Source organism: Barbus barbus (genome assembly GCF_936440315.1).
Source record: "Barbus barbus genome assembly, chromosome: 2".
In the NCBI taxonomy this organism is placed as follows: domain Eukaryota; kingdom Metazoa; phylum Chordata; class Actinopteri; order Cypriniformes; family Cyprinidae; genus Barbus; species Barbus barbus.
Window position 1 is genome coordinate 5,447,949 of NC_136730.1, and position 15,260 is coordinate 5,463,208.

The following is a 15,260-nucleotide window of genomic DNA, read 5'->3' on the forward strand; positions in this document are numbered from 1 at the left end:
TTGCTTGGACATGCTAAGCATATCAAATTAATTTGGGTAATACATTTAAGTTTTAATTTGCAACTTATAAAACCCTAAAATATGTTTTTAATTTGCATATTAAAACTAGTGTAGGAAATCGTAAATGTAAATTATATAATTTCATTTTCACCTTGCACTAAACATTGCACACATGTATGGGAAACTGTAAGTTTCTGTTCTTGGTTAATTAGCTCCACACTCCTGTTTCTGTTCTTGGTTAATTAGCTCCACACTCCTGTTTCTGTTCTTGGTTAATTAGCTCCACACTCCTGTTTCTGTTCTTCATGATTACACTCCTATTTAAGCTCTTAGTTTCTCCAGCTCTTTGTTCAGGTCTCAGTTGGTGTTTGTAATCTTATCCCTGAGTTTCCGGTTCCTATTGGATTCACTTATTAAATGTTTCTTGAACTTTCTAGCATCATGATCCTCATCACAATTTATGTTCACTAAACTAATTGAAACACTTATTTGACAAAGCTTACAAAACAAAGCGGCTCAAACAGAAAACATGACGAAACATTAAAAAAGGGCTCCATGCTTATACAAGAAAGATGTAAAGAGTGGAGAGTATAATACACTTCTGTTTTTGTTTTCCTTGATGATAGGATGAATGTTAGGTTTATAAATGCAACACAGTGCACACAATACAACACAATTTTAAAGATATCAATACATTTTAAATCCTTTAACCTTCAGAATGGAATTATCTGTAAATTGTTGGTGGGCTGCAGTCATCTACTAAAAGCTTGCATTGCTTTTGTTTTCTTTCTTTCTATTTGTATTTCTGCTTAGATCTGGACTAATGCCCCAATAATGGATTTGCTATTTCTGTATTTATAGGGACACAGTTAAGCAATATCACACAAGCAAAGGTTTTTCCCTGAATACCAACACTTTGCAAATATTGTATTTGATTTTATAGAACAACTGACTAAACAAGAAGTTAATATCCAAAGAAAGCCACGTCAGGATCTTTGCTCCTCTGAGCACTGTATTTGGTTGCTGAATGCAATGCTCCCTCTAACCTGCACACGCACGCGCAGAAGTAATGTGATTGATTCATTGAATTCTAGTAAAAGCAAAAGAATTGCCATGCTCGGGCAAACCGCTGTAGAGTTGATATCTCTATAGAGTTAGAACCGATGAATGCGGTTCACAGGTTTCATAGAAAGAGAATGATGTGCGCCGAATGACTCGCTGGTTGCTGATAAAACAGCTCTAATCGAGAGCCAACCCAAACACAATGAGCTGAGAAATAAATAATCATCATGTATTAAAGAAGAGTGGCTTGATTAAGTGCTGGAAATAACGGATGATGGGCACAGAACGGTAACAAACTCAGAGACATTTACAGTCACACACAGGTGTTTTGTGCAAACTGTACTTCATAGACATGTTTAGATAGCTATATAAGAACTCACGTTCACTTTTTTTATATATTTAACTTACAGATCAGTTTGCATGCTTCAAAATGCTTAATTTTGTCTTCTATTCTATTCTGTTCCATTCTATATCAGTTTAAGTGTTTCAGTTTGTTTTGATATATTATATTATACACTTCAAAAGTTTGTGATCAGTAAGTTTTTTTATTTTACTTTATTTTTTTTTTCATTATTTTTTTTATTTTTTTTAATGGAGTCTTTTATGCTCATCAAAATTATTTGATCAATAAAACAATAATACTGTGAAATATTACTGCAATGGTTTTATAAATATATTTATATTTACAAATAGTAAATAGTAATAAGAGGAATGTGCAAAAAGTTGTACAGGGTATTGAAAAGCAGCAATATGAGGTAGAAAAAATTATGAATAGCAATTGATATGGTGATATTTACATGGAGTCATGTGATGTTATGACACAGAGTTAGAGTTTAGGAGCCTGATGGCCTGGGGGAAGAAGCTCCTCCTAAGTCTCTCAGTTTTTGCCATCAGGCTACGGAAGCGCTTACCAGATGGAAACAAAGTGAATAGTCGGTTACCAGGGTGATTTGAGTGATTGATTATTTTGACAGCTCTATTTTTGCAGCGTTTGAGGTAGATGTCCTGCAGAGAGGGGAGAGCAGACCCTGAGATGCGCTCAGCTAAGCGTACAACTCTCTGTAGGGCTTTGCAGTCCTGATTGGAGCTGTTTCCATACCACACTGAGATGCACTGAGTCAATACACTTTCTATGGTCCCTGAATAGAAAGTTTTCAGGATTGCTGGTGAGACCCTGAATTTCCTCAGCTGTCACAGATGGTACAGTCTTTGCCTGGCTTTCTTAACCTGTGTTTGGATGTGTGTAGTCCAAGTCAGGTTCTCTGAGATGTTCACACCGAGGTACTTGAAGTTACGCACCCTCTCCACAGGGGTCCCACTGATCATAAGAGGAGTGTAGGGCTGCTGCTGTCTCTTCCTAAAGTCCATGTTCAGCTCTTTAGTTTTGCTCACATTCAGAGAGAGACAGTTGTCCTGGCACCATGATGTGAGTCTCTCTACCTTGTCCAAGTAAGCGGTCTCATTGTTGTTGGAAATGAGGCCCAGAACCACAGTATCATCAGCGAATTTGACAATAGATCTGTGAGAGGACACGCAGTCATGCGTGTAGAGAGAGTAGAGCAGGGGACTCAGGACACAGCCCTGTGGGGCTCCTACGTTCAGGGTGATGGAGTTTGAGGTGAACTGGCCAACTTTCACCACTTGAGGTCTGCCGGTAAGGAAGTCTTGAATCCAGTCACAGAGGGAGGAGTTTAGGCCGAGGTCTGTGAGTTTAGAAGCCACCTTGATGGGGACTATAGTGTTGAAAGCTGAGCTATAGTCAATGAAAAGCAGCCTTACATAATTGCCATTGTTGCTGTCCAAGTGTGTGAGGGAAGAGTGGAGGACGTGAGAGATGGCAACGTGAGAGATGGTCCAAAGTATCAGGGGTGGAGGAGCAAATGTGGCTCTTTACAAGTCTCTCAAAAACCTTCATGACTATAGATGTGAGGGCAACTGGGCGATAGTCATTCAGGCAAGAGTGTTTATTGTTCTTTGGCACAGGGATTATGACAGATTTTTTGAATGAGGTGGGAACCATGGAGGTGGCAAGGGACTCATTAAAGATAGAAGTGAACAAACCAGTGAGCTCATCGGCGCAGGACCTCAGAACACGGCCGGTTATCCCATCAGGTCCGGCTGCTTTCCTGACGTTCACTTTCTTTAGCGCCCTCCCAACCTCATACTCTGACACGGTGATTACAGTATCATCACTGCTCTGCCTGCTGCTTCCTGACGCGCTGGTCGGCAGAGACTAACTCTGTTTAACTCTTCGGCCAGCAACGGATCTGCTCTCACCTCCGCGGAGGATTTGTTTCCAAAGGCACAGATGGTCCTCAGTCCCTGCCACATCCGTCGGGAGTCATTGAGCTGGAAATGAGACTCAATAATCTCTTTGTATCGGTGTTTGGCGGCTCTTACTGCATGTCGGAGAGCATAGCACGATGCTTTGTACTTGCTCATATTCCCGGTCAGAAGAGCCTCATTGTAAGCGGCAGTGCGTGTGTTAACCGCAGCACGGATTGTTCTGTCCACCCACGGTTTCTGATTGGAGAATGTCCTTATAGTTATTGTTTCTGTAGCTTGCTCGGTTAGCGTGTTTACAAAGCTTAATGCTACATCCGTGAACTCGCTGACGTCAGATGAACTCACCCGGAACATGTCCCAATCGACGTCATCAAGAGCCGCCTGCAGCATGAGCGGGAGGACCAGCGCGTCACTACTCTCTGCACCGGAGGTTCCTGAACGAGCCTTTGTGTGTATTCCGGTGTTAGAAAAATGGCGGCATGGTCCGATTTGCCAAAAGCCGGTAGTGAGCGGGCTTTGTAGGCATTCTTGAACTGAGTGTAGCAGTGATCCAGTGTGTTTGGTCCTCTAGTTGGACAGGATACGTGTTGATGGAAGTTCGGCATGACCTGTCTGAGGTTGGCTTTGTTAAAGTCCCCCGCGATGATGAAGGCAGCGTCAGGATGTTTGTTAGTGTAGCCGCTGAGCACATCGTGAAGTTTAGACAAAGCCAAGCCGGTGTCTGCCTGTGATGGAATGTACACAGCAGTAACAACAATCGACGAAAACTCCCGGGGCAGATAAAATGGGTGGCAAATAATGGAAAGATGTTCCAGATGAGGCGAGCAGGAACGCGACAGAATGGAGATATTCCTGGGATCACACCATTTCTTGTTAATCATGAAACACACTCCTCCACCCCTGGATTTACCGGCCTCTGCTGTTCTGTCCGTCCGAAAAACAGAAAAGTTATCACTGGGCATTACAGCAGTGTCCGGGACCGAGGACGAAAGCCACGTTTCTGACAAACAAAGGATGTTACAGTCCCTTATGTCCCGCTGGAAACTAATCCTGGCTCTAAGATTGTCCATCTTATTTTCCAAGGATTGGACATTTGCGAGCAGAATGCTCGGGAGAGGAGGACTGTGAGCCCTTTTCCGGAGTCTCTCTCGAATTCCAGCGCGTTTCCCGCGGTGTTTCTTGATCCGTTGCCTCAGGGGGATATTGTTAGTCTCCGCGTTCCGAAGAATCTCCAGAGGCCATGAAGGATTAATGGATAAAGTGTCCTGAAACAGGTTGGTGTAGCGGTTTCCAATGTCCAAAAGCGTTTCTATGTTGTAGGTGATCAGTGCCGACGTGAAATGTGTAAAAAGAAAAAGTAAAAGTAAAAAAGTAAGTTAAAGCAAAATCTCAGCGGAGCGGCCTGAACGGTGTCCGAACACAGCGGCGCCATTTTTATCCTAAAATGTTTTTGCTCAGGTGGCCGAAATGTCTGCCCAATAGAGAAAAGTTTTGCTCAGCAAGAAAAAAAAAAAAAAGCTAAAATAAATGAAAATAAAAAATTAGAGGGAACATTGGCTGAATGAATCAGTGTTTTTTAATGAATTGATTCAATGACTCAATAATGTTACTTGCTGCCACTGGCTGGATTCCACAGTTCAAGTGTGTAAGTGAAGCACCCCCTTTTTTAAATGAATTATTGTTTTTGTCCTGCTGCTATTAAGGCTTATTGTATGATAGACAGTGTAAAATATCTGAATACAAAGTAAATTGTGTAATATGTACTAACCTTAATTTCTGTGTTATGACAGAATAATATCACTGCAGGGCTTGACATTAACTTGTTTTGCTCACCATCCACTGCGGCTAATGGTTTTCCAGAATTACTAGCTACTCAGAATTTTCACCGGCCATAATTGTGTTGCTGGAAGATTACATTTTATATGATTAAAGTTCACGACTGCATACAAAAAATTAGCTTAAATGGATTTCCAGGTCATTTTTGCCTACATAGTCTTTTTACTAACCTTATTATATGTATGCATAATTTTTCATATCAAACAGTTAAAAACAGTTTACTAATAATTACAGTTATTATAGCGAGATAATTTAGGACTGTTCCCAATCAAATGAAATCAGAATCAACAAAACAGATCTCTCTGCAGAATAAAGTGAAGCAGCTGAAGTGGCATTTAGATGCATGTTTACACAGACAAATGTAATGAATCTCAAACGCAGCATGCCATGAATCAATTTACACTGCAAAATTACAACAGCATAAATAAAGATGTTTAAAATTACAATTTATAAAATAATAAAAGTGTTTATTAATTTGATTGATTGATTAATTCGATACACTGAATCGTTTAGTAATGCGTGTGTTGCTCAGACGTGTGTGACTAATGACTAATGTCTGGTTGGGCAAGAAAAATTATCCTTCACTTGCCCCTTCAAAAAATCCACTTGTCCCAGACAAGCATTAATATCAAGCTCTGTTGCAGTGTATAAAATTCAGGCCGCCGAAGTGGCTAGGAGTGACCGTGTTACCCCCCACTGATGAAATGTACTGTGTGCTCCAGTGTTCTCTGTGCTTGTTTTGTTGTGCTTTGTGGTGTTAACACATTTTTACATGAGGCTATTTCTTTATATACTTCTATATATTTCTATACACCCCTAACACTTCAGCACCTTCCTGTGGTCCTTTATGATGTATTAAATTGATTAAATGCATTTACGTTTATATGATGACAAAATGATGTCTTTACCCTGATTCTGTAAGTCCTGTACAAGGTTACTAAAGGGGTCGCGTGAGTATTTGACACCTCAGAGTGAGAACATTGAATATTCACAATAACCAGAACATCCACTTTCTGTTACTGTGAATGTGAAAGTTTGGTAAACAATGACAAATGGTTGGGTGGGGTGGACGGTCCTTGGAGATTACTGCCCGCAGGGCTGGATGTAGGGGTGGGCGATATGGAAAAAAATGTACCACTTTTTTTTTTTTGAAATATCACAATTCACGGTTTGATCACGATTCTTTGTCATGTTGGTTTTACAAGTTGTCTGAGCATTACAGCCAAAATAGAAAGACAAAGCCTTTCAAGGTAAAAAAAAACAAAACATGGCAGATATTTAGGCCAAAGTGGGCGAAGATAGAAATCTTCGTCATTGTTTTATCTTTCTTATTAAAAAATAAGAACAAAGATGCACATTACAAATACACATAATTTACAAATAAAACAAACAGTGCTTTATTTTCAGGTACAATAGGTGTATTTAGCAGAGCATTCAATGAAATTGAATGAACAAATATAAAAACAAAACACTACATAGACTGATTCCTAAAGCAACTGTATTCAAGTTTTTCAGTCAAGAATAGTGTGATTTTTCTCTTTGCGTTTTGTTGTTTTGTTATGTTGAGGACCAAATAAATTAACCATGAATGAATGAATGAATAAATAAATATATTAATGAATAAATAGATAAATAAATGTGATAATAGGAAAATAAATAAATGAACGACTTGATAAAATAAATATGATTAATTTCTAATAAAATAAGTTTCCCCCCCCCCTTAGTTTATTTTCTGCTTTTATACATTTATAAAAAAAAAAGAATTTAACTTTTATTTTTTCACTAATTCCTTTTTAATGTATTTTTATTATTTATACATTTATTTTGAGACTTATTTATATATAGTCAGAGTCAGACACCCAGAGGATGGTTGGTTTCTAGTCTAATAACTGGGTGTCATCACCCTAGGGTCTGACGTCGATGGTTCCAGGCTTCAGCATTGTTTTTATTTCTGGAAAATATTTGAAATATTTCGGCACGAATGCGAATAACGTTTGGTGAAAATAACTTACAACTCTCCAGGTGATCTGCCACATCCCATAGCAAACTGGACAACGAATTACTACTCACCGCTATTTTCTTTGAAAACTCTCATCTCTATCGCTTAGCTGGCCTGACGATGCGACGCGTGAGCTCTCAACCAATGATGCACTGAAGCTGCACAAGCACCACCTTCCTCATTTACATGTTACACACGGAAAAGTACAAATAAATAAATAAATCTAAACATAAATACATGTGGGAATAAATCATTCTCAAAAAAATGAATGCATAAATATATAAATATATCTAAAAATAAATGTATAAATAATAAATTACATTAAAAAGAATTAATGAAAAAATAAGTTAAAAATTTTTTTATAAATGTATAAAAGCAGAAAATAAATTAAGGGGGGGGGTGATTTTATTACAAATTAATCATATTTATTTTATCAAATCGTTTATTCATTTATTTATTTTCCTAATATTACATTTATTTATCTATTTATTCATTAATATATTTATTTATTCATATTTAATTTATGCAGGTTTGGTCCTCCATATTGTTAACGTTATATGAATAGTTCCCCCAAAAATAAATATTCTGTCATCTGTCTGTCAATTCTGTCGTGATGTTTTATTTTTATACCATCATTTACTCAAAAGTTGTTTTAAACCTGAATGAGTTTCTTTCTTCTGCTGAACATAAATGCTATTTTGAAGAAGGTGGAAAACCAAACAGTTGCTGGTCCTCAGTGACTTCCATAGGATTTTTCTTTCCTATCAAAGTCAATGTGGACCAGCAACTGTTTGGTTACCCTCATTCTGCAAAATATCTTATTTTGGGTTCAGCACAAGAAATTAATAGAGGTTTGGAACAACATGTGAGTGGGTAAATAATGACAGAAATTACATTTTAGGGTGAACTATCCCTTTAATGACAGTCGACAGCATGTTTAGTGTCCTGTCCCTTTAAGAGCTGCACGCATCTAATATACAGACACCCATCTGTTTCTCTCTTAACTATTTACTTTCATTTTAGAGATAACCAACTGAATCTGTATGTAAACCTTTTGTGTTTTGACAGTATTAGCGCAAAAGATAAGTTAGTTGAGTAATCAGACGGAGGCCAGAACTGTATTTGACATAATGTGCTCTGTAGCACGATACTACGATAGTTCATCAAAAGCAGATCGTGGAGACATTATCGTCCACGATCAAAAATCGTCATATCGCACACCCCTAACTGGATGTAATGAATTTGTTAGATCTGATGAACACACTCACCTGATACTGTCAGTGTAACTCCGTCACTCATCTGTGAGTATGTTGGTGCTTCTGACTGAGATCCTCTACAGCTGTACACACCACCATGAGACGGAGCCACAGATGAGATTATATAGTTCTGGTCTCGTCTTCTGCTGTAAACTTGTCTGTTGTCTTTATTCCAGCTGTACTGCCAGTCTCCTGTCTGCTGTATGTCACATGTGAGAGTGACTCTCTCTCCTCTGAACACACGTCTATCAGGATCAACATCAACTACAGGTTTGGGTCTCTCTGTGAAATGAACAAACACTTCACGTTTGATCAAAATTTGATTTTTAATTAAATTTTAAACAAATTAAAATGGCTCTGACCTCTTACTGTTATATCAGCTGCATTACTGTACTCGCTGTAGTAGTTTCCTCGTTCTGCTCTACACCAGTATGTTCCTCCATCAGAGACGCTCACAGACCTGATTGTTTTAGTTGCATCACCCGCGGATTCAGTGTTTGAGTCTTTTCTCCAGTGAATTGTCCATCCAGTTAACTGTCCCACATCACAGCTCAGAGTAACTGTGTCTCCAGTGAACACTGAACTCTCAGGATCTACAGTCAGAGACGGCTGAGGTTTATCTGGAAGTGAACAGTGATGCGGTGCTGAGGTCACTTATTAGCTGTTATTGGTCATTCTGTCTTCATTTCTCATGTTTATTTTTTAATTTGTATTTATATATTTTGTTTTGCACAGAAAATTTTTTATTTTTATTTCTAGAAGGAAATCCCAGCTTACAAGTTTGCAAAGTAAGTCTCAGGTTTAAGGTTTTGGTTCTGTCACTTTGCCATTGCTGGCTATAGATTGTCAATTATTTGTAAAAAAAGGACAAACCCATCACATCTCATATTTGCAGACAAATACCAAAACTGAATAGATCAGATGCAAGTGGTAATCATTTTAAACGCTGAAATTAATTTGAGTTTTTCAGCACTAAACCTTACATTTCTTGTAAAACACTTCTGAAAATGTACAGTATATCACACAACATAAAGTTGAAAGTATTAGTAAAAGAGTAAACAGATGCTATTGGAGCTTCAGTGAGATCATTAATGAAGACAAAACATCTCTTTTCTATGTAACTTCTCATTTACTACAACACTAGATCCCTTTTACTTGTCTCTGTCTACATGCATGTAATACTGTAGTCTATTTGAAAACATATTCTGCACATTTAGACTCAATGTTGAGACTGAAGCTCTCACCTGATACTGTCAGTGTAACTCCGTCACTCATCTGTGAGTATGTTGGTGCTTCTGACTGAGATCCTTCACAGCTGTACACACCACTATGAGACGGATCCACAGATGAGATTATATAGTTCTGGTCTCGTCCTGTTCTGTAATATTGTCTGTTGTCTTTATTCCAGCTGTACTGCCAGTCTCCTGTCTGCTGTATGTGACATGTGAGAGTGACCGTCTCTCCTCTGAACACACGTCTATCAGGATCAACATCAACTACAGGTTTGGGTCTCTCTGTGAAATGAAAAAACAACACAATTCATGTGTCTGAAAATATTTCAGATGATCTGTGCTGATTAAATTATTATTATTATTATTTGACATTTAACTGACATCAGTTTGTTAATGACAGTAATTATCATGTTTCTAACAATTAAAATTTTTTTTTTTAAAATGTACAGAAAGTAAATCAGCTCTTACCTCTTACTGTTATCTCAGCTTCATTACTGTACTCGCTGTAGTAGTTTCCTCGTTCTGCTCTGCACCAGTATGTTCCTCCATCAGAGACTCTCACAGACCTGATTGTTTTAGTTGCATCACCCGTGGATTCAGGGTTTGAGTATTTGATCCAGTGAATTGTCCATCCAGTTAACTGTCCCACATCACAGCTCAGAGTAACTGTGTCTCCAGTGAACACTGAACTCTCAGGATCTACAGTCAGAGACGGCTGAGGTTTATCTGGAAGTGATAAGTAGTTTAAAAATTGTGTACTTTTACTTGAGTACATTTTAAGTGATGTATCGGTATTTTTACTCCGCTATTTTCCTCCGTTTGTGGGCGTTACATGCTTATTTTAATGTTATTGTTATCCATTAATGTGATTGGATAGAGAGATAGTAATCAAATTGTGCATAGAAAACTTTAACCGCCAACTTCTGTTTATCATGCATGATGGAAGTGCATTCTTCAAGCATCGATTCAGTCGCATCTTCCTCTAATAAAATAGATTTCTGCTTACTAAATGATATGCTTGCCTATCTACACGGCCTGTGTTAACTCCCGCAAGAGCCACGTTTGTTAAATTCACTCACTTATGAGACACGCGATCTGTGCTGCCTCGTCTCTCACGCGTGCGTTCTGCTGCAGTCACTTGGATAAGTTGTTGTTGCTTTGGTGAACTTGTTGGCTTTTGATGAGTTTGTGAAAAAGTGTGTTGGAAACACTGTAAAACGATTTGAAATAATGTACTCAAATTGAGGAGCAATCTGCACCTTATTGATGACCCGTGGCGTTAATACACTGTATCTGTGTCAGCGTGTGATGTAATAAAGCTGCAGCTCATTAATACAAGTTTTTTTTATTATGTATTTATTTGTATCCATTTTATACAATCTGCCTTCATTTAGCAAGTGCACTCGCGCATAAAAGTCTTCAAGTTCAACATTTGTGTTCAACATTGAGTTGTGGATGCAGCTGATCCACCGAGACCGCCGCGTGCGTTTGTGTTTTCTTTTGAAAAAGATTCCCCAGAAATACTTGGATATTTAATGCAGTTTTCCTTACAAATTGTTTTTTCAACATAACAATTTGAGTAAATGTATAAAAGGTATGGCATGATGTCATCCTTCTAGAACAATTTGCATTTATGTTAAAATTGTAACAAATGATCAAGTTTAGTTTTTCTTATTTCTTTATTGTAAAAAACTGGCTCCGTTTTGGAGAGAAATGAGCTCTCATTTGAACCCATATCATGGTGTGTGATGCTGAATTATGAGTTTCTAATAGTGTTTGTATTTGCACTGTTCTAAACATATTTTATGTGCAACAACAGCCATATCACCCTGTAGCCCAAGACTGGTTGCTCACTGAAGCTAAGCAGGGTTGAGCCTGGTCAGTACCTGGATGGGAGACCTCCGGTGAAAACTAGGTTGCTGTTGTAAGAGGTGTTAGTGAGGCCAGCAGGGGGTGCTCACCCTGCGGTCTTGTGTGGGTCCTAACGCCCCAGTATAGTGTTGGGGACACTATACTGTAAAAAGCACCGTCCTTCGGATGAGACGTTAAACTGAGGTCCTGACTCTCTGTGGTCATAAAACATCCCAGGATGTCCTTCGATAAAGAGTAGGGGTGTAACCCCGGCATCCTGGACAAATTTGCCCATTGGCCTCTGACCATCATGGCCTCCTAACCATCCCCATATCTACTGATTGGCTTCAAATGTCTTTTAAATGTACAAAATAACTCAAATTCAAATACAAACAGGCCTCACTGAGCACATTTCACAAATTACATTAAATTCATTGTGTCATAGATTCATTAATTTAGGAGATTTTACATGATTTATTCAGGTAGATTCCATTAAAAGACCAAGCCTTAAAAACTACTCAAAAATATTAAGTGTAATATAGACCCTTTGTTTTTCTGTTAGTAAACATTGTGATGTTTTTCTGTGGGTGGAGCTTAGGTGGAGGCAGAAAGATTCCACTGACTGCTTCACTAAGGCTAGCTATGAAGTCTATTTAGCTTGTTTTTTTTAATAATAACTGGATAAATTCTGATTTTACCTGCATATGTAAGGTATAGATGCACTGTCCCAGACCGCGATTGTTATTTGAAAAGGTTAACTTTAATGGATGAAACCAGATTGGCCGACCCGTACACACTTTTACTCAAAGGATGGTCGATCGGACAGCATTCCCTTCGGTTGAGTGACTCACATCTAACGTGTATAGTTAAGACAAACTCACCGTGTCTATCTAGTCATGCAGATGTATATATATTTCAATTTCAGCAGGCAACTATTTTTACAGCTACATTATTATTCCAGCCACAATTAATCACAACAATGTGATTACATATGATTAAGCATATAAATCGTTTGTTGTTTTACACACATGCACACAGACATTATTTCATACACGACATAGTGAGATGCATAAGAAATCTTTAGACACACTCATAACAACAAAAGACTATACTTTATTGAACCTTTTCTGATAAGAACAGTGCACTGCAAATGCGAGCATGGTAACACTTTAGAATAGGGAACACTTATACACTATTAACTACGAATGTTCCCTTAATAAATTCCTAATGAGCTGCTTATTAATAGTTAGTAAGGTAGTTAAATTTAGGTATTGGGTGGGATTAGGGATGTGGAATAAGATCATGTAGAATAAGGCATTAATATGTGCTTAATTACTACTAATAAATGGCTAATATTCTAGTAATATGCATAACTGGGCCTGTTCCTCTTGAAATTAAAGAAAAGATGCTAGTAAAGAAAAAAGTAATTCAGAAAGTATCTTAACCCTTAAAAGAGGTCTTAAGGTCCAAAATTGTTAGGAGTACGGACGAGGACTTTTAAAGGGCTTAAGAGTTTTTTAGCAGTGGAGAAAATGGACGAAACATGAAGAGGGAGAAGAAATGTGTTGCACACAATGCATGACAGTGAGTTAATAAGACGCTACACATCAGATCGTGCAGGGATCATGTTTGTGACCGATCTTATTAGAGACATGCTAAAATCTCAGACACCGCGCAGAAATGCCATTAGCGCCAGAAATCACTACATTAACATATTTGGCAACTGGAAAAATGCATCTATGCAGCAGTGATGATTTGCGTCTGTTACAGACTGTAAATACGTTAAGTATGACAGCATAAATAAAAAAATAAAGAATATATATACATATATAATGTGTGTGTGTGAGAGAGAGACAGAGAGCGAGAGAGGAAAAATTACGCCTGTAATTTCAAACTGAAGGCTTATAATAAACACTACTATTACAAGCGCTCTTTTATTTCCTTCTTGGACAACCAACCAATCACAGTCTTCAAAAGACTGTGTCATAGCTAGCAACAGGGTCAGCCCCGCCTCCTCACTAAGATAAAAGTTTTTGTCTTTTCCTTGCTCAGAGTTGCTCTCAGATTGGACCTGAATCACTTTTAAACTAAGACTCCAAGTTAGAATTTTTTAAGCTAAATTAGGAGCTCTCTAAAAGGATTCTTAGAATTTTTAGGAATACGGGCCCTGATCTCTTCTGGAAGCTGGTTCCAACTGTGGGCGGCATAATCGCTAAAAACAGACTCCCCTTGTTTTGTGTGAACCCTTGGTATTTCTAACTGACTCGATACTAATGATCTGAGTGGTCTGTTAGGTTTATATTCAGTGAGTATATCTGCACTGTATTTAGGTCCTAGGCCATTGAGTGACTTATGAATGAGTAAAAGTACTGTAAGAACAACCCTAAATGTAACTGGAAGCCGGCGTAAGGACCTGAGGACTGGTGTGATATGCTCAGATTTTCTGGTTCTAGTCAGAATCCTGGCAGCAGCGTTCTGGATGAGACCATTACAGTAATCCACCCAGCTGGTGATAAAGGCATGAACAAGTTTCTCCAAGTCTTGACTGGAAACAAAACATCTAATTCTTGCAATGTTTTTGAGATGATACTATGCCGATTTAGTTACTGCTTTGACATGACTACTGAAACTAAGGTCTGTCTCCAGAATCACCCTGAGATTTCTGACTTGATTTTTAGTTGTGTGACCCCTAGAGTCAAGGTATGCATTCACCTTGAGAACTTCATCTTTGTTTCCAAATGCAATGACTTCAGTTTTCTCCTTGTTTAACTGAAGAAAGTTTTGGCACATCCAACTGTTAATTTCATCAATGCATTGGCAGAGGGAGTCAATGGGGCTATAGTCATTTGGAGATAAGGCTAGGTAAATCTGGGTAGTAGCATAGGCAATTTGGTTCTTCCTCATTATCTGACTTAAGGGAGCATATACAGGCTAAACAAGAGCAGTGCAAGAATTGAGCCTTGTGGGACTCCGCATGTCATGGACGTCCACTTAGACTAATGCTCTCCTATACTCACATAATAACCTCTCGCTTCTAAGTATAACCTGAACCATTTGAGTGCCATCCCAGAAAGCCCGACCCAGTTTTGCAGTCTCTCTAGAAGTATGTTATGATCGACAGTGTCAAATGCAGTGCTAAGATCTAGTAGTACCAGCACTGATATTTTGCCAGAATCAGCATTAAAATGAATATCATTTATTATCTTAATGAGTGCTGTCTCTGTGCTATGATGCACACTGAAACCAGATTGAAAATTGTCCAGGTATCCATTTGAGTTTAAGTAGTTGTTCAGCTGAATAAAAACGACCTTTTCAATAATTTTGCCTATGAAAGGAAGATTTGATATTGGTTTATAGTTGCTCAATATGGTGTTACCAAGATTGCACTTTTTCAGAAGGGGCTTAACAACTGCAGTTTTAAGGGAGTTAACCCTCAAGGAGAGGATTTGTCATTATTTGTTATTATATAATTCATAACTAACCATCTACATGCTTCCCAATAGTTGGGAATAGCAATATGTTGATGTGGTGGCGATACGTTTTATAACGAAAGAGGAACTAATTAAATAAAATCTGAATATATACAAGTAAATCAGAATATATATAATTATGAATGTATATTTATAAATCTGAATATATATTTATAAGTCTGAATAAATAGCGATGGCCAAAATGATTAGAACAATAGTATTTTTAACACCTAAAATGGTTTAAAGTCAGTTATTTCCATCTTTTTCT

General features: G+C 38.0%; 1 protein-coding gene across 1 annotated transcript in view; it reads right to left on the reverse strand.

The window, feature by feature from the left end:
• The window catches only part of LOC306888676 (Fc receptor-like protein 5), a 70,911-nt gene that overhangs the window by 12,901 nt on the left and 42,750 nt on the right, over positions 1 to 15,260 (reverse strand). Inside the window, exons 6-9 of the mRNA XM_079447099.1 lie at positions 10,140 to 10,397; positions 9,684 to 9,953; positions 8,802 to 9,059; positions 8,452 to 8,721 (exon numbers count right to left, since the gene is read on the reverse strand). Coding sequence (XP_079303225.1) covers positions 8,452 to 8,721; positions 8,802 to 9,059; positions 9,684 to 9,953; positions 10,140 to 10,397 — 1,056 coding nt within the window. The remainder of the gene's footprint in view (positions 1 to 8,451; positions 8,722 to 8,801; positions 9,060 to 9,683; positions 9,954 to 10,139; positions 10,398 to 15,260) is intronic.